The 20,549-nt window shown below is 42.0% G+C and overlaps 1 protein-coding gene across 2 annotated transcripts in view; it reads left to right on the top strand.

Moving 5' to 3' along the window:
• TMPRSS4 (transmembrane serine protease 4) overlaps positions 1-20,549 on the top strand; it is an 80,538-nt gene that overhangs the window by 54,271 nt on the left and 5,718 nt on the right. For both annotated transcript variants that reach the window (XM_040325458.1, XM_040325457.1), the window contains exons 6-12: positions 3,824-3,922; positions 7,782-7,822; positions 11,888-12,050; positions 12,144-12,310; positions 14,989-15,087; positions 17,417-17,553; positions 20,265-20,420. In XM_040325458.1, coding sequence (XP_040181392.1) covers positions 3,824-3,922; positions 7,782-7,822; positions 11,888-12,050; positions 12,144-12,310; positions 14,989-15,087; positions 17,417-17,553; positions 20,265-20,420 — 862 coding nt within the window. The remainder of the gene's footprint in view (positions 1-3,823; positions 3,923-7,781; positions 7,823-11,887; positions 12,051-12,143; positions 12,311-14,988; positions 15,088-17,416; positions 17,554-20,264; positions 20,421-20,549) is intronic.

Raw genomic sequence — 20,549 nt, 5'->3', positions numbered from 1 at the left:
TATAGAGAATATTCACGCGCTACTATAAGCAGCTGGATGAGCTAAGAAAGGCAGAGGAAAATGAATCAACTGCTACAAAACACGGGGAGGTGAATCCACAACCTGAGTAAAATGGGTATATAAAGATATGGCTGAGCTGTTGGTAATGGATATGTAAAATAGCCACTATATAACATATACCATAGATGATGCAAAAAAAAAATAATGATCCTAATTTCATGGGTGCAAAATGTGCAAAATAAAGTGCAAAGGGCAAACAGTAAAGTGCAAGAATGCGACTCCTAAGCGTACTCCGATACTAGACAGTCTGCTGTAAAGTGATAAAAACTCATCTCAAAGATACATAAATGGCAAATCATACACATGCGTGTTCATACAGACAGAGAAAATATGCAAATGATTGTCACAGGGTTGTCCCAGAGTGATATGCAAGTGTGCATGGGTGAAGAAACGTGATGAATCACGGGATGTGACAGTAAGTCAAGAGTCCAAAGTGAACAATCACACTTGAAGTGATAGGTGTGTGGTGATGGCTCTTCAGTGCCTCCCACTAGGGTGAAAAGATGGCCTCCTACCTGTGAGGTTACAGCATATGAATAGAGCCTGGGAGGGTCAAATGTGGTCCTGCCTGGATGGTCCCTTGGAGGATGTGGGTATGGTTCCTGGTTAAAGGGAATGGTTAAAGGGAATGGCTAGCTCATCCGTGGTGAATGTGTCTGCAGATGCCATTAGGGTTGCCACCTCATCCCTTTAAAAAGGAACACATCTGAATTACACAGGTTCTGTGGCTGATTAAGGTGGTAATTAAACTCACTTGGTGCCTTATCTGCATTAAATTGGCCTCAGAACCTGTGTAATTCAGATGTGTTCCTTTTTAAAGGGATGAGGTGGCAACCTTAGATGCCATGCATGTATGATAGCAGGGGGAGACGTAAAAGGAATAACCAGAATAGTGTAGTAGGTTTAAACTGAGATGGCGTTTATTGCATAAACATATATGAACAGCGCATAACAAACCATGAACGCCGAGCTTGCCTGCGTCACTTCAGGCACCGCCATTCCCGATATTCCAGTCTTTTCTTGGCTGGAATTCTCACAGAAAAAGTGTGATGGAGCATACACATGGTTGGAATTTCCTGACAAAAAGCTCACATCACACTTTTTTCTTGTCAGGAAAACTGATCGTGTGTATGAGGCATTACACATTCTGAATAATGATACAAATATGTCATCACTCCAGTTCAGATGGTTAGGCTCTTAAAGTAAATCAAATCTGTCATTAGAGAATTATGTAGATTACCTCACCTTCTGAAAATTGTAGTTGTTGGGCTGTCATGCTGATGCTCTGGCTTAAGCGCTTTATGAATCGCTGACCTGTGATAAACAAAGCGATAAAGAATTTTGACTTTTCTATGCCATTTACTCACTGCATGACCGTTTCTAATCTGTGACTAGGAAGCATTAAAGCCATTTCTTTTAGGTATAAGTCAGTAAAGGCATTTTACTTATTTCGCTAATGACAGGTATATCTACTTCTGGACAAAGTTCTGTCCACTCAGCTTATGGAGGCCAGGCCAGAAATACAGATTTGTTAATAAGCACATTATGGCAAAAGTAAAAAGGGTGCAATTTTACTTGAAAGCAACACCTTTATTGTAAAATCATAATATAGTGTTTGCCTACCTGGTTAATTTTATGGTTTACATTCATATCTAAGCCAGAGACCTAAAATGATGAAGGTTTAAAAAAAAAAAAAAAAAGCCATTGGACTAAAGACCATACTTAATGTGATTGTAGCCGTATTAGTGCAATTGTGACAGAGAAAATTGAGTACTGTCCGTTATACTTTTTCTATTTGCACTAACATACACCAAGAACAGACTAAAGACCAGAGTAATACACACAACTGGTTACTATAGTGGCTTGCTACCACCTACTGGTCAAATACAATACCAGACTACAATCCAAAAAAAGTGTATTTTTTTGTTTGTAGTCCCAAGTAATAGAATAATATATAATTTGAAAAGTCCAACTCCAGACAAAGTTTTTTTTTTTTATTATTATTGTATTAAAAGTTGCATTTTAATAAATGGTACTGTAAAAACTTGCTGTTGTAGGCAGAGCAGCCTTTGAAATGTAAAGATTGCTGAACCAGAGAAAGGGTGGATGGTGTCATAGGGCCAGATTCACATACCCGCGGTGCAGCGTAACGTAAACCGTTTACGTTACACCGCCGCAAGTTTTCAGTCTAAGTGCCCGATCCACAAAGCACTTACCTGGAAATTTGCGGCGGTGTATCGTAAACACGTGAGGCGCAAGGCGGTCCAATTCAAATGGGGCGGGTACCATTTAAATTAGGCACGCTCCCGCGCCGGACGTACTGCGCATGCTCAGTTTAGAAATTCCCACCGTGCTTTGCGCGATGTGACGTAATTTTTTTTCGAACGGCGACCACCGGTCAACACTGAGGACAAGGGGGCACTCTTTACGTCTAGAGGAAAAGCGATTTCACCTCCAAATACGGAAAGTTTTTTTCACAGTAAGAGCTGTGAAAATGTGGAACAGACTCCCTCCAGAGGTGGTTCTGGCCAGCTCAGTAGATTGCTTTAAGAAAGGCCTGGATTCTTTCCTGAATGTACAGAATATAACTGAGTACTAAGATTTGTAGGTAAAGTTGATCCAGGGTAAATCCGATTGCCTCTCGGGGGATCAGGAAGGAATTTTTTCCCCTGCTGTAGCAAATTGGATCATGCTCTGCTGGGGTTTTTTGCCTTCCTCTGGATCAACTGTGGGTATGGAGTTGGGTGTATAGGATTTTACTGTGTTTTTTTTATTTTATTTTTTTATTTTTTGTGGTTGAACTGGATGGACTTGTGTCTTTTTTCAACCTGACTAACTATGTTACTATGTAGCGTCCATTCGTATTCCCGTAAGTCTTACGCCAAAACAAAAAAAAATTGAAATTCGACCCGGGAACGACGGCCATACTTTAACATGGCTCGACTAAAGTTAAGCCATGAGTATAAATTCCCAGTTCTGGGATGTGGCATGGGACTATGCAAATGCGATGAGGAATGTGTATAATGATTACAAAGAGTTTGCTGAAATACCGCAGGGATCAAACATGATAGACAAAATGTGTTTAAATAAAAAAATATAATTTAATTAACATTGGACATGTACATAAATATATAGAATAAAAAACATGATCACGTAAGATAATATATTTCACCAATTTATGGGGTGACAGAGTAATGTATGCAGGGGGTCCAACATGTTTCGCCCGTCGGGCTTCTTCAGGGACCAGAGTGCATACTATATAATCTATAAATGAAAAACAAGTAAGTATGGTGTATTTCAAATTTTTACATAATATAGAAAAATCAAAATAATTATGCGTACATAACTATGAATCAGCCACATAGATAAGACAAGAGATACGACGGTGTATCAGGAGATACGCGGTCGTATCTATTCTGTGAATCTGGCCCATAGTTATTGAACTATAGAGAGCCTTCTGAATCCTCTAAACATCATCTGCACCCCCTTCCCCCTATATTTCTCTTGCTGAATTATTTATGAATATCCAAAGATTGACACATGGGAAACAAAATAAGAGTAATCCCAGTTGTGTACATTTCGAAGCTTTGTACTGCCTGTCGTACCCATGCCAAGTGCCGTTCTGGTAAACACGGTCCTCTAAAATTCAGTAAAATGCAATTTTGTTGTCTTATGTATACTATTTAATGCTAGTCAGCACAATACATGTTTTTGAACATATATAATAAATTGGCAACAACTTATTTATCTGCCTCTATTTTAGTAAGCCAACATTTTCCAGCGTGAGTGCGGCAACACTAAATGGACCTTTTGGTAACTTTCTGCTATCCGGTGGTGGGATTCAGGCAATTCCGCTTTCTGGGTAAGTAACCCGATCATGGCAGGACCAAATTCATTTACTTATGTTTTATCTGTTTATAACTTCTAGAGCCTTAATTTAAAATTAGGTTTTCATTGCTATACTTTTACATCAACCTTATGGTGACAATAAACCCTCAGAAGCTGATTAAAGTGGTTGTTTAGCCAATATAATGAAAACCTCCCATCCCCTCTGTAATATAATGTTATGTGTCCCTGTGCCTGTGTTATATAAAAAAAATGCAGATTTGTACCTATATCAGAGCGTCTCCTGGCGCGGCGTGACTCCTCAACTCTCTCTTCTGCCCGCCTGACAGCTATAGTGGGTGGGGCCTAGCACTCCTGCTGATGTTAGCCAGGGAGGAGGAGAGAGAGCCGAGGAGTCATGTGAGCGCCAGGAGACACTCTGATATAGGTAAAAATCTGCATATTTTTTTATGTAACAGGCACAGGGACACATAACATTATGTTACAAAGGGATGGGATGTTTTTATGGTAGTTAAATTAGCAGGAGGGGAGGGGGCGGCCACTGACACGAGCCAACAGGCGGGGGGGGAGACAGAGCAGGGCAGCAGATGATGGAGGCATGTAAACTGACCAGTCAGTTTTCAGGGGGGAGGATATAGCCAGGCAGGATCAGACAGGTTTTTTTCAGTAATACAGGGGGCCAAATTACACAGCACAAGCACTGTTCTGTATAACATGCTTTAAGGGAACAGGATCCTTCTTCCTTTTTTCCTTCTGTGCAGGGAGCTTTTAATATCGGGCAAATCAGCAGTCACAGCCCACATATTGTAATTCCTTTAAGGAAACCTTTGTTTAAAGTTGACCTTGCACTAAAAATCAAAGTCCACCAAATGTATCAGAGCCCCCTTACACATAATGAATTGCAGCATTAAATAAAAAAAGCGCTAAAGTTGATCATTTTACAGCCTGGCTGCAGCACAGATGCAAAACTATCCGACTGACAGCGTTTCCCAACACTTGTTGTGCACTGTGTATGAACAGTGGGCTCTATGTCCCTTGGAGTCAATGTACCGAGCACACATTGATTTTTGTCAATATATAAAGATGTTCTGAAAAACGCAATATAATTTACAGTAAGTAGTAGTAGTAAGTAGAGAATTTCTGGTGCAGTGAACTTTCATTTAGATTTAAAAACCAAATTGACTGTGTTGCCAGTTGGTCCCTGGCATGAAGACGATACAAATAATTTACATAATATAAACACATGATGTTACCTACAGTGGCGAAAATAATTATTTGATCCCCTGCAGATTTTGTCCACTTACAAAGAAATGAAGGGTCTATAATTGTTTTCATAGGTGTATTTTAAACGATAGAGACAGAATATCAATCCAGAAAAAACACATGATACAAATGTTATAAATTTGAGTTGCAGTTCAGGGAGTAAAATAAGTATTTGATCCCAGAGCAAAACATGACTTAGTACTTGGTGGAAAAACCCTTCTTGGCAAGCACAGAGGTAAGATATTTCTTGTAGTTGGTTACCAGGTTTGCACACATGTAGGGAGGGATTTTGGTCCACTTTTCTTTACAGATCTTCTCTAAATCTTTAAGGCCGCGTACACACGGTCGAACATGTCCGCTGAAACTGGTCCGCGGACCGTTTTCATCGGACATGTCTCCTCGTGTGTACGGGGCCTAAGAGTCGGTTCACACACCAGCGGCACGACTTCGGGGGCGACTCTGCAAGTCGTCCAGAGGACGACTTCAGAGGCGATTTGTAAAATGACTTCTGTATAGAGGTCAATGCAGGTCGCCCCGAGCCGCCCCCGAAGTCATATAGGAACCTTTTTCTAAGTCGGAGCGACTTGCGTGCTCCTATTAGAACGGTTCCATTGCATTGAATGGGACGCGACACGTCAGGCGGCTGAGCTGCCTGTCGTGTCGCCCCAGTGTGAACCGGGTCTAAGGTTTCTTGGTTGCCACTTGGCAACTCGGATTTTCACTTCCTCTATACGTTTTCCAAAGGATTAAGGTCTGGAGACTGGCAAGGCCACTCCGTGACATTAATGTGCTTCTTCTTGAGTCACGTATTTGTTGTGATGGCGGTATGTTTTGGGTCATGCTGGAAGAACCATCCACGACCCATCTTCAGTGTTCTGGCTGTGGAAAGAAGGTTCTCCTCCAGAATTTTACAATACATGGCCCTGTCCATTGGCCCCTCAATGTGGCAACGTCGATCTGTGCCTTTAGCAGAGAAACCACCGCAAAGCTTGACTGTAGGGATGATGTTCTTAGGGTTGTAGTCAGCATTTTTCTTCCTCCAAACACATCGAGTTAAGTTAATGCCAAAGAGCTACATTTTGGTCTCATCTGACCACAACACTTTCTCCCAATCTTTTTCTGAATCATTTAGAGGTTCATTGGCAAACTTCAGACGGGCCTGTACATTTGCCTTTTTAAGGAGGGGGACCTTGCGGGGTGCTGCAGGATTTCAATCCATGGAGCCGTATTGTGCTACCAATGGTTTGGTGAGTGTGGTCCCAACTGCCTTCAATCATTCACAAGCTCCTCCTGTCTAGTTCTGGGCTGATTCCTCAGTTTTTTTTCATGATCATCCTTACCCCATGAGGCGAAAACTTGCATGGAGCTCAAGACCGAGAACGATTATTGATTATTTTGTATTTCTTCCTTGTGCGAACTTCCATGTTCCATCACTCGAACAGTGGTCTCCTTCTCACAAAGCTTCTTGCCGATGGCCTTGTAGCCCATTCCAGCCTTGTGCAGGTCTACAATCTTGTCACTGTTGTCTTTTGACAGCTCTTTGTTCTTGCTCATGATAGTGAGGTTTAAATGGAAGAAAGATTCTGTGGACAGGTGTCTTTTTTACACATAGCGAGTTAATGGTAGAAGCACCTTCTTAAATTGACAAGACTAATATGTGTACCACAGGAGCATATGCTGTAGCCAGTCTGTAAGAGACAGAATTCTACTGATTTTACTCACTGAACTGCAACTGCAACTGCAAATTTATAACCCGTGTACCATGTGTTTTTTCTGGATTTTTGGTTGATATTCTGTCTCTATCATTTAAAATTCACCTATGATAACAATTCTAGACCCTTCATTTCTTTAAAGCGGTGGTTCCCCCTTAAAAACAACTTTTTTTTATTCCACTGGCCCCCCACATTACAATCGAATTAAGGCTATTATTTTTTTTTGGCTGCTGTACATACCTTGATACAGCATCTTCACCTGTGCATCCGGGTTGCGAGTCCCGCGGGAGTGGTCGTTCCTCACATGTGTTTGATTGACATTTTTCCCAAAAACGAGCTCCCCCCTGTCGCGTAAGCCGCGTCACGGTTGGCAAAAGGAGCCGAACGGCGAGTCGGCGCTATACTGCGCATGCGCATCGCCGTTCGGCTCCTTTCGCCAATCGTGACGCGGCTTACGCGACGGGGGGAGAGCTCGTTTTTGGGAAAAATGTCAATCAAACACATGTGAGGAACGCCCACTCCCGCGGGACTCGCAACCCGGATGCACGGGTGAAGATGCTGTATCAAGGTATGTACAGCAGCCAAAAAAAAATAGCCTTAATTCAATTGTAATGTGGGGGGCCAGTGGAATAAAAAAAAGTTGTTTTTAAGGGGGAATCACCGCTGTAAGTGGGCGAACTTGCAAAATCTGCAGGAGATCAAATAATAATTTTTGCCACTGTAGTATGAATCTTTTGCATCAGGATAAAAGTAACATACAGTAAATTTCATATTGGTTTGATTTTGCTACATTCAATGTCAGAATAATTTATCATTAGATGTAAAATATATTGTTTACGTTTTTAATAAAATTACAGTGTGACTAATTAATTTTTTTTTTCTTATTGTGTCTTCCAAAAGCGCTTGTACATCTGGCAGTGTAATATCTTTGAAGTGCATAGGTGAGTATCATTCTTCATCTCTATTTCACCTTTTACAGGTGCAAGGGAATTGGACATGCAACTGAGACCATAACTTTATGACCAATGACAGGTTATAACACTTATTATCTCATTACAATGGCATCTCTAAGTCAGTGGGATAAATTGGGCAGCAAGTGGGATACATTAGTCAGCAGGTAAACATGTTAACCTTGAAGTTGAAAGCAGAAAAAATGGGCATCACATTTGGGCATGGGGCTGTGTAGCCACAGACTGGTCAAGGCACCCTTGCTGACCTGTGTCCACAGTCAAAAGTGCCCATAATGGGCACATGAGCATCAAAACTGGACCATGGAGCAATGGAAGAAGGTGGCCTGGTCTGATGAATGCCATTTTTTTTTCATCGTGTGGATGGCCAGGTGCTATTGCATCACTTACTTGGGGAAAAGAAGGCAACGGGATTAGGGTTGAGCGAACCCGAACTGTAAAGTTCGGGTTCGTACCGGACTTTTGGGTTTTTGGTACCCAGACCCAAACAATTTGCTGTAAGTTCGGGTTCGGTGTTCGGCAATATAATGGCGCGCTGCAGGGCAGCCAATAAACATTTGTTTAACTCGTCGTGTGACCTAGGAGCCATCACAGCCATGCCTACTAATGACATGGCTGTGATTGGCCAGTGCAGCATGTGACCCGCCTCTATATAAGCTAGAGGCACACAGCACAGCACCTCACTCTGCTTTAGATAGTGTAGGGAAAGGCTGGCGCTGCTGCTGCTCTGAGGAAGAGAATTAGACTGTCCTGCTTCAGAAATCAAATTACTCAGCGATCTACATATGTGCAAGTCACTCTGCTTTAGATAATTTAGGGAAAGGTTCCTGGTTTTGCTTTTAGGGAGAGAAATAGATAGGAGTCAGTCCTGCTTCAGAAATCAAATTGCACCAGCACTGCATATGTTACTGTGAGATATCTGCTTTAGATACTTTAGGGAAAGGTTCCTGCCTGGATTTGCTTTTAGGGAGAGAAATAGGAGTCAGTCCTGCTTCAGAAATCAAATTACACCAGCACTGCATATGTTACTGTGAGATACACCCTTTAGATACTTTTCTTTTATTGTGCTATTCAAAAAACATCCATTTAGGGGGGAAAAAATTCCTCCAGTGTTTGCAGTGTTTCCTCCATATCTGTACGTGTGAGATAAACACTTTAGCTACTGTTCTTCTATTTTGCTATTCAAAAAACACCCATTTAGGGCAAAAAAATATTTGCTTCCACCTTTAATAATCCCTTGTTCCCACCAGGGTTAAACCCGCAACCCTTCTCATGGTGGACCAATAAAGTATTATATTAAATCCATCACTTTTTGGACCACAAAGGCGTCAGGCATCCAGATTATTTTCTTTAGATATTTGAGCTGCCACCCTCAGAGGTGTTCCACTTGCATCCAAATACTTACCGTAATTTTGTCTGTAGCCTCAAAAGTCCCATGGGCGACACCACTACACATACACTAATTAAATAAAGATGTCTACAGGACTCTGGCTCCAGGGGTGGCATTTTAACATTATACTGTATACCCACCACAAAATTGACCTACCAACTGGTGTGGGAAACCAGATCTGGGTATGGAGATTCCAGCAGAAGATTGAAATAGGTGCCACGGGAAGACTACATAAAGGCATCCTGAACATGGCATTGGTTGAGGCAAATTATAAGGTCCTCTCCAGGTGATACCTGGTCCCCTCCAGACTCGCAAAGATATACCTCGGGGTATATCCTCTTTGCTTTCGGGAATGTGGCTAAGAGGGCACTATGTACAGGGCAGGACTGGGAGTAAAAACCAGCCCTGGAAATAATTTCATACCAGCCCAACAGCATAATGTCACAGAAGCTGTGCAGACATGGTACAGGTGGTGGTCATAGGCTGTATGGATATGGTACAGAAGGTGGTCATCGGCTGTTCAGACAAGGTTTAGGAGGTGGCCGTAGGCTGTGCAGACATGGTATATGAGGTGGTCATAGACTGTGCGGACATGGTACAGGAGATGTCAGAGGCTGTGTGGACATGGTATAGGAGACTTACATGAGGTGGTCATAAGCTGTGCAGAAAAGTAACAGGAGGTGGTCAGGCTGGGTCGGGTCTTACCTGACTGTGATGGCTGCCCAGCACCATTATGTCGCTGCACATGTGCCCGCCTGGCCAGAAATGGCCAAGCTCAGCTAGCTCGAAACAGCGCATGTGCAGTTGACCTGTCCACCTGCAGCCACAGGGCAGGCGGCCTACCGGGAAATTTTTCGCTATCCCGGTATGCCAGTCCGGCCCTGACACAGGTGTACTGAGACTGAAAAAAAAAACCCTATTAAAGTCTATGGGACACGAACATGAAATCCCCCCCTCGGATCTGGTATAGATTTGAAGGAGAACTCCATACCAAAATGTAAAAAAAAAACTGTTGTAGGACCCCCCAAATCCATACTATATCCCCCCCCCCCTTATCCAAGCGTGCAACCAACAGCTCCCAGATCCCGGCCCCCTTTCCTGGCCCTGCGACGCTGCATGCTCCGAAAAGGGCCTGAAATGGATTTTGAGGGGGGGCCACACACCATTTTTTATTCTTAATTCTGTCATAGGGTTCCCCTTAACCAATTTAATACACTGTATTATATACTCTGCACTATATACTCTCACTGTATTATATATACTGCACTATATACTCTGCACTGTATTATATATACTACACTAGCTGCATTATATACACTGCACTGTATTATATATACACTGACTGCATGCTCAATCCACTAACTACCCTCCCTATTCTCTATCTTAATTTACACTATCCACGGGCTGCTGTGTAAGTAGCCTTATATAGTGTGGGACATGGACTTGGCACGTGTGCCATGATTGGCCAAAGGCACCCTGCCTTTGGCCAATCATGGCTCTCACAGCACATCCCACTGTGATTGGCCAAAGCATACAGGTCATGTGCATGCTTTGGCCAATCAGCAGCCTTCAATGCACTGCGATTTTGCAGTGCATAATGGGGCGCTCCGGAGCATGCAAACATTCCCCTATATGTTTGTTTGTTCTACAAGCAAACGAATAGCTGATGTTCGAGTCGAAATTACGTTCAACTGGAACAACATCAAGATCATCTCTACTAATGTGTTTCAGGGGTTTAAGTGAAGAAACCAGGCGTGAACTTGACCTACAATGCAAACAATTGCTTACTAGGCCTGTGTTTTAAATTCAAACTAAAAAAAATACCATTGTACGTCCAGTTCACTTCTGGTTTGTTCACTTTGTTGGCAGTTAGGCCCTGATGAAGGGGACACTTAAACCCCCAAAACACGTTGGCTACTTTTTGAATTGTCCCCCTGACCTTTAATGGAATAAAGTTGTATCTAGGCCACAATAGCAGTGGTGTGGCACTTCAATTTCAACTCTCTTTACACCACACTACAAGCCAAAGAGACTGTGGAGATGCTCTGGGGTGTAGAATCCGTCTGCCCAGGAACCAGATATTTAACACCAAAAGTAATACCTTAAGATAACAATACCAGTAAAATAAATCTACAGGTCCAGCGCTATCTTTCCACTTTCCTCAAATATCTTGACCTTGATTGCAGATGCAGAACAAAATGGGCAACACCAGACTAATGATTGGACAGTGAAGGAGTTGCCACGTGATGCGTCATCAGTCTACTCTCTCCTACCTTTGCTGTTGACATGTGCATTCGTTTTTAAATCTGAACATTAGTTCAGGATGCATATTGAGAGCCCAAAATATAAGGTCACTCTGGTATGCAAAGTTCAGCAATTTGCATTCAGGACTCCAAGGGCCATGACTAGGCAAGTTGATCTGTCAAAAAGTATTGCGGTGTGGTTGCAATGCGTCCCCATTCATTTGAATGGAGCACTTCCCGCTGAAAGCAGCAGTAGGGATCATGTCTGCATTTGTATACCTTTTTTCAGCTTAGGGCTAGCGGTTTGACTGTGCTGAAACATGACCACAAATCTCTTGCTATGTTTTTATACAACGTGTTTTTCTTTTCTTCCATTCATCCATCTCATTCATTTGTCATTTCTAGATTGTGGCGTTAACCATAAAAAGGAGCGAATTGTTGGTGGTCAGGATACCACCATAGAAAACTCGCCATGGCAGTGCAGCCTTCAGTACATGGGGCAGCATTCATGTGGGTGCAGTATAATTACCCCACAGATCATACTCACTGCAGCACATTGTTTTCCAAGGTAAATGACTTGTTCTTATACATATGTAACATTTTTACCATAGTCACATGTTGCCTAGAATTACTCTTATTCTGCGTTCTATTTTCTGCCTAGGGGACAGCAACAGACAGAAAGATGGCGTGTTGAGTGTGGACATGCGCGTCTTTCATTTCTCTTTTCCGCACAGGTGGCCAAGATCTTCGTTCCCACATCATACAATTTGGATCACAAACCAAATGACATTGCCTTAATTAAGCTAAAGAGTGATCTCAGCCTCTCAGGTAATACTATTCTAGTTTTGGATGGAGTGTGAAACAATTAGACCCTCAAGTCTGTGTCCCTGTATTCACCATTTGTTTTGTCCTGCTGACCGTTGTCACCAAGATAGAAAGTGATGGGAAATCCAAACATTTTAGTGTTGTCACCAGAACAGGGGGGTGAGGGGAAATGTCCCATATGTGTCCCCCACTTTCACAGGAAAGGTACAAATTTGCTGCTTCAAATCTTCTCAGCCCACAACTTAATAACCTCATGCTCTCCACCATGTGATCAATATAATGAGCTTTATGGATTTGATCCCATATCAATTCTGTGGTCATATAAAACATGTGTCTCTTAAGTTAAAAGGGGACACGACACGCATCTGTTTTTGGCTTAAAAGAGAAGTATGGGTTACATTTTTTTTTTTATTCATACTTACCTCGGTGGATGTAGCATCAGACCGATGCTCCATCTGTCCCCCGCCGTCCCTTCACTGAAAACCATGCCACCGAACATCACCGATGGCTCGGTTCTCACAGATCCCAGAGAGGAAAGAGGCTGACTGTGAGTCAGCCTTTTTCCTCTCTGCTTCTCCAGGCTCATTGGAGCGCTGAGCCGTGGACGGGCGGGGAGAGGCTGTCCCAGCGGCTTGCTGAGACTGCCATCAATCAGGGCAGCTGGCGGATCCCGACTTGGAAGTCATAAAGACGTGCTGCCCCAACTGATGGCAGTGACGTCAGTGGAAAGCGGACTTCAGACCGGGAAACCATGAGACCATAGTCATGTCTCTAATAGAAACCCTGCAAGCACCTACCCAATTGGTGTCCTTGTTTACAGAACCAGATCCCAGGATTGGAGACTTCATCCCTCCCAAATCTCTACAAAGCCTCAGGACTCCAGGTCCCTGGGTTTAACCAACCACTGTCGAAACTGAAAAAACTGTTTCCACCATGTGAGACAGGCACCCTGTGGCCCCTTAACCTGCCTAGATGAGAACCCTGGGTGATGTAAAACCCTTTTCACACAGTGGCAGGGTATAGCACTATCACAACACCCATAACTGTATTTGTGAATACTGAGGATATCTGCATGGACATGAATTTAGTTGTTGCATACACTGGAATAATTTAGTATATGTATATTGGACATTTTGTAAAAAAAATATTTTTTATCTATTTACATACTTACCAAATTAAAGCCTAATTGTAGCCATCAAAAGTTTGATTGTTGGTTTACACACTGAACTCCCTGATAGCTTTTTTAGCAGACTCCTGGGTGCAGGTGTTTTATGTTAAGGTAAAATTAAACGGGTCCTCCCATACATCATTCCCCACTCTACTACTATGCTTTTTGTTGAATAAAATGTGTTTAGAGGTACATGTTGATATCTCAGTGCATCTAATGGATCAATAAACTTCTTCCATGGCTTTTACAAAGGACACCGGCTCCCCCCTTTCCTTTGCATTGATATATTTAAGGATGTTTCACACCGAAGTTTTAAATAATCAGCCTGTGTAGTGACCTTCCCCAAATTTCTGGTTGAAATGGCCGATTTTCAATCCATTTATGGCTAACTTTTAGACTCTTCATCTTTTAGAGTCGATGTAAACCCAGGACCTGCTTAACCACTTCCATACATGGCATTTTCACCCCCTTCCTGCCCAGACCAATTTTTAGTTTTAAGCGCTGTCGCACTTTGAATGACAATTGCGTGGTCGTGCGACGTGGCTCCCAAACAAACTTTTTTTTTCCTCAGTTTAGACCGATATGTATTCTTCTACATATTTTTGGTAAAAAATCGCAATAAGCGTATTTGATCGGTTTGCGCAAAAGTTCTAGCATCTACAAAATAGGGAATAGAATTATGGCATTCTTTTATTATTATTTTTTTACTAGTAATGGCGGCGATCTGCGATTTTTATTGTGACCGTGACATTGCGGCGGACATATCGGAAACTTTTGACACATTTTTGGGACCATTCACATTTACACAGCGATTAGTGCTATAAAACTACACTGATTACTGTGTAAATGTGACTGGCAGGGAAGGGGTTAACACTAGGGGGCGCTAAAGGGGTTAAATATGTTCCCTAAAGTGTGTTCTAACTGTAGGGGACTCACAAGGGGAGGAGATCGATGTGTGTTCCTCTGTACTGGGAACACACATCGGTCTCCTCACCGCTGACAGGACATGGGGATCTGTGTGTTTACACACACAGATCCATGGTTCTGCCGTGATTGCGGGCAATCGCGGGTGCCCGGCGGACATCGCGGCCGCCGGGCACGTGCACCGGGTCCCGAGCAATGCGGCGGGGGCATGCGCACGCCGCCGGCGGGAATGCAAGGAGGTCATATGACGTCCACTCTGAAGGAGGAAGGGTTCCCGCCGACGTCATTTTACAATGACTCGCCCCCTCCATTGCCAGTGCTTCAGTGAGCTCTGGGGGGGGCAGAGCAGAAAGCCGGTCATTGACAGTCCCAGCTCTCTGCTCAGAGCGGAGGGGAAAACTGATCGATCAGTGGTGTATGATTGCTTCGTTATCGATGCAGAGCAGGCGGAAGTCATATATAGTATTGGATCTATGCTGCATCCACCTAGGTGAGTATAAATGTTTTTTTTTTTTTTTCTCTTTTAATGGTTGCTTTCTGCAGTTATTTTTATATTTATCTCACTTTTGTTTTCTTCTTCCTATCTCAGCTACTGTGCAGCCTGTTTGTCTTCCGGGATTTGATGACAACTTGAAAGAAGGTACCCCTTCAACAGTTACAGGCTGGGGTCACACCGTGGAAGGAGGCAGTAAGTTTGTTTATTCTGAATACTTTAACAGTTTGTTTCTTGTATTTCAGGTTTCATGAAAGTAGCTGAGATTTCTCTATTTCTTGTCGCAACGGCTTCCTTTAGGCACAGTACTACAGCTTTTGTATTACACTAGCTTGTGCAATCTGAGGCTATAACGATCCTTGAATTTCACAGCAGAAGCACAGAAATTGTTTAAGTCTTTCTTTCAGCAGTACAATTCACCCTGCTTCCCTCCCAGAGTACTTGTTCTGTGTGGAAGACAGGTGAGGAAGAAGTTTAAAGAGGAACTTCAGTCCCCTTTACCGGTGGTCGCACCACCATATTTAAAACTCTGGTGCATGTGCAGATATGTTGAAGGGCTCTCCCCAGCCTCCGGGATCCAGGAGAGACTCTCGGCACATCTAGGTGGCTTCCCCATCATTAATGGAAATGCTGTGATTGAGGGCCAATATGGATTCCAGCAGCACGCATGTGCCATAATTGGGTACAAGGGCCACAACTACATTCTCGTCTAGGCAAGAAAACAGGAAGTAAAAAAACTAAATAAATCTGCGCTATCGTAGTGATGAGCAGCTACATACAATCCAGTGAGTGAAGGAAAGCAAAAAAACAAAATACAAAAAATGTAGCGCTAAAAATAAATGATATGAACAAACTAATTATCTATTTCAAACACCAATGTGACAGTGTGAACAAATGTAAGTCCATATGGTTCTAATAAGCAGATGAATAACCGGTGGATGATGATACGAAGACACTGATTGTCTATGTCCAACACCAATTAGACTATGTATAAAGGTATAAGTCCATATGGATAAACGAAAACTGGATAAATGAAAAAAACAATTCTGACAACGGTGAAAGAAACCACGGTGATTCTTAGTAGACTAGATATGTAGTGATAACACCCACCACCAGAAGGGGAGGCTTACCAGATATAATGGACCCGAGTGAGCGTACGCTCAAAGGGTCAATAAGGCTATAAAAATGTAGATGGGAAGATGTACCGGCAAACACCAAAATTTGCGATCAACAGGAAACCGTGAAGTCTTCACTTTGATAACAGATGAAGGAGGTGTCAACACTTGGGAGATGACGAATTCAGAGCATGCTCACTCGGGTCTATTATATCTGGTAAGCCTCCCCTTCTGGTGGTGGGTGTTATCACTACATATTTAGTCTACTAAGAATCACCGTGGTTTCTTTCACCGTTGTCGGAATTGTTTTTTTCATTTATCCAGTTTTCGTTTATCCATATGGACTTATACCTTTATACATAGTCTAATTGGTGTTGGACATAGACAATCAGTGTCTTCGTATCATCATCCACCGGTTATTCATCTGTTGGGCATATGAGAACCATATGGATTTACATTTGTTCACACTGTCACATTGGTGTTTGATAGATAATTCGTTTTTTCATATCATTTATTTCTAGCGCTACATTTTTTGTATTTTAAGAAAACAGGAAGTGCTGTGGGAGAAGGAGGGGGATGGAGCCAGTTTTGAATTGGTTGTTTTACTTCAGTGAATGTCCTCTTGTTAGATAACATTAGTGCATGCCGATCTTCAGTTTTGAAGATCAACTGCTCCACAGCTAAAGGTCAATGAGGGCTTATTGTAAAGCTCATTCCCAGCCTGTTAAGAATATGTGAATACTTTTAATGTCCATAGCCTGACCACAGGATAATTTGATGTCATCTAGAATATTCAACAAGCTCAGTGTCATAGGTGCAATACATTGAGAGCTTAAGAAGTTTAGTCAAACAATAGCCACAGTCACATCCCTTACATATAATGAAGTATTTCCCACGGGTGTCGGGTGGATCCTTTGCTGCTATGACAGTTCCTTTTTTTTTTTTTTTTGCTGCTTAACTTGTAGCACTATGGGAGATAATAGCTCTCAGTCCTTCATGAGCTGCAGCGAAAAAGATCCAAAGAAGATCCGACCCTTCCTTAATCCATTGAGAAAAGCCCATGCATTGATTACATTGCGTGTAACAATCTGTGAATGAGGAAGAGATGCTTGTCATTCATCACCCTCGCCCCATTCACAGATTGTGTTACATGCAAAAACATATAGTTTAAGTCCCAAAAATAAATGGGTCAATTACGGTATGTTGTGGCTGTCAGTTTACTAGTGATAATTGGTTATTTAATAGATGTGACTAATGATACTGTCCACCATTATTAGGATAATCCATCTAAATGGAAGTTACCTTGCATTTCCTAACATTTTTGGTTTCCCTTTTAATTTGTAATGCTTCATAGACATGACTTGGTTCCTTCTGTACTTACATTATTAACACTTTGTATCTGATTACAGGTACCTTGGCCTCTACACTGCAGGGAGTAACTATTTTCTTGATCTCCAACGAATTATGTAACCGAGAGTACTTTGGCCAAATCTTACCCACCATGATTTGTGCTGGTCAAACTGGAGGAGGAAAAGACACCTGCCAGGTATCCTGCTAAAAAAATTGATTGTGCTCTCTGCTTTTTTGTGTATATAGAAAATGACACCATTATCAATTGGCATAATAAATAATCAGCGTGTGTGTGTGTGTATATATGCGTATATGTATGCGTGTGTGTGTGTGTGTGTATATATATATATATATATATATATCTGTTACTGATTAAAATTTTCGTGTTCGATCGATTTTTTTTTAAATGGATTAATCAACTAATTTTGATAAATAAATTATAACACGCATACATTTTTCGGATCACCACTATATATAGTCCCCACTGTAATATCCACAGACCTCTCCCCCACTGTAATATCCACAGACATCTCCCCCACTGTAATATCCACAGACATCTCCCCACTGTAATATGGTCCACATCTCCCTCACTATATAGGAAGATTAGTGCTTGCTTAGTCTTGCCAGAAAAGCCGGCCGAACACGAGCATTAGAGGCCGTGTGATGACGTCAGCGTGTCGCTCTAGGCTCACCTAGGCCGCTGCCGGGTGGACCAAGATGGCCCCCGCTCCTGGAGCTAGGCCGAAGCCACAGCCTTTCCTATGGCAGCAGCGGAGCTCCGCGGATCACGTGGTGTGCCGATCCGCATATGGTAAGCCGTTCAGATCACGGATCATTTACGATTCGTTGCACCACTAGTACCGATCAAAAGAATTTTGATCGATCAAAAACAATGTACAATTCATCGAGGAATTAATCTTTCATTTCCACAGCCCTAATAAAAAATATATATATATATATATACTGTATATTTTTGGGGGATATTTATTATTTATCGCTCTTTTTTTGTTTATAGCGGAAAAAATTTAAATTGCAGAGGTGATCAAATACCACCAAAAGAAAGCTCTATTTGTAGGAAAAAAGGACGTCATTTTCGTTGGGGTGCAGCGTCGCATGACCGCGCAAATAATGGCCTGGTCATTGGGCAGCCAATTCTTCCGGGGCTAAAGTGGTTAATAACCCTTATGCCCCGTACACACGATCGGTTTGTCTGATGAGGACGGTCTGATGGACCGTTTTCAGCAGACCAAACCGATCGTGTGTGGGCCCCATCGGTTATTTATCTATCGGTTAAAAAAAATGGAACTTGTTTTAAAATTATCTGATGGATACCTAACCGATAGAAAAAAAACGATCGTCTGTAGGCACGTCCATTGGTTAAAAATCCACGCATGCTCAGACTAAATTAGGGGACGGGAGCGCTCGTTCTGGTAAAACTAGCGTTCGTTATGGATATAGCACATTCATCACGCTGTAACAGACAGAAAAGCGCAAATCGTCTTTTGCTAACACAAAATTAGCTAAAGCAGCCCCAAGGGTGGCGCCATTGGATTTGAACTTCCCCTTTATAGTGCCGTCGTACGTGGTTTACGTGACCGCGTTCTGACACGATCAATTTTTTAAACGATGGTGTGTAGGCATGACTGATCATCAGTCAGCTTCATCGGATAACTGATGGAAAAATCCATCAGACCGTTTTCATCGGATTGACCGATCGTGTGTACAGGGCATTACAATCTTTTTTTAGTACTAAATAAACAGGAGTACTGTACACTTTCTAAAACACCTGCTGTAAATAAAATACTGAAGCTGCATTTTTTTTTTTACTTAATATGGGTCACCATGTACTTTATTCTTGTACAGAGAATATGAAGATGGAATACATATGTAATGTTTCTACTGTTGTTTTGTACTTTAAAAAAAAACATCTTTCTCTTAACTGATGAACACTTTTTTATTTTTGTGTGTAATATATATATATGTGTGTGTGTGTGTGTAATTTTTATATTTATATATATATATATAAAATGTGTGTGTGTGTGCGTGTAAGTATGTATGTGTATACAGTGGAACCTTGGATTACGAGCATTATCCGTTCCAGGAGAATGTTTGTAATCCAAAGTACTCGTATATCAAAGCAAGTTTCCCCACTGATGTCAATGGAAATGAAAATAATTGTTCTGCATTGACTTCAATGGCATGCAATACCGCATGCGGCCAGAGGTGGGGGGGCGACAGAGAGCCTCGGAAACGGCTTAGCTCACAAGGTCAGCTGAACTGTCCTTGGGCCTTTCCGGCTTTTTGCAATCGGCGCCATTCAGCTCTAGCGCCCCCCAACCTCAGGTACTGTATTGAACACACTTTGGCCTGAATCCTGCTCGTTTTGCGAGACAACACTCGCAAACAAAGTTAGGATTTTAGCAATTACATTGCTCGTATTGCGAAACCCTCGTTAACCGCGTTACTCACAATTTGGGGTTCCACTGTATATGTGTATGTATGTGTGTGTGTGTGTGTGTGTGTGTGTGTGTATATATATATATATATATATATATATATATATATATATATATATATATATATATATATATATATATATATATATTACATACATCATTTTTTTTTTATTAGCAATCGTCCAACACTGAAATTCTAAACATTCAATCAATGTAAAAAAAAACAAGGGCTCCAATCTGTAAAAGTGCCAGAGATTTTAATATTAGCAATGACGGCAATTCGCGCAGCTGTGCCAACCGGCCGTAGTACAACTAGTTTAAAGAGGAAAATAACTCTTCGTAGATTGAGCCTAATGCCTTCTACAACACTATGGCTTTGCCCCATTTTTAAAAACTCACCTTAAGAAAAAGATTGAGAAGTTTTGGTAAATGTTATCCTTTTTTTTTTCAGGGTGACAGTGGTGGCCCATTGGTGTCATTGGGCCCCAACTCCCTCTGGCAACAAAATGGCATCGTAAGCTGGGGAGATGGGTGTGCACGAGCAGGAAAACCCGGGGTATACACTAAGGTTGCACCATTTTTATCATGGATTACCAGCATAATGAAGGTAATTTATTTTAAGCTAATTTGGCATCTGTGATGTATAAAAGCGTTTTTGATATAATTTGTCATTGTGCTTTACTAACACAAAGTTAAACAAAAGGGCTTATTTTATTAAAATGTAGAAAAGAAAATG

This window comes from Rana temporaria, chromosome 10, assembly GCF_905171775.1.
Source record: "Rana temporaria chromosome 10, aRanTem1.1, whole genome shotgun sequence".
NCBI classification, from domain to species: domain Eukaryota; kingdom Metazoa; phylum Chordata; class Amphibia; order Anura; family Ranidae; genus Rana; species Rana temporaria.
The sequence above is the reverse complement of the archived record's forward strand: the minus strand, read 5'-3'. Positions and strand labels throughout refer to the sequence as shown.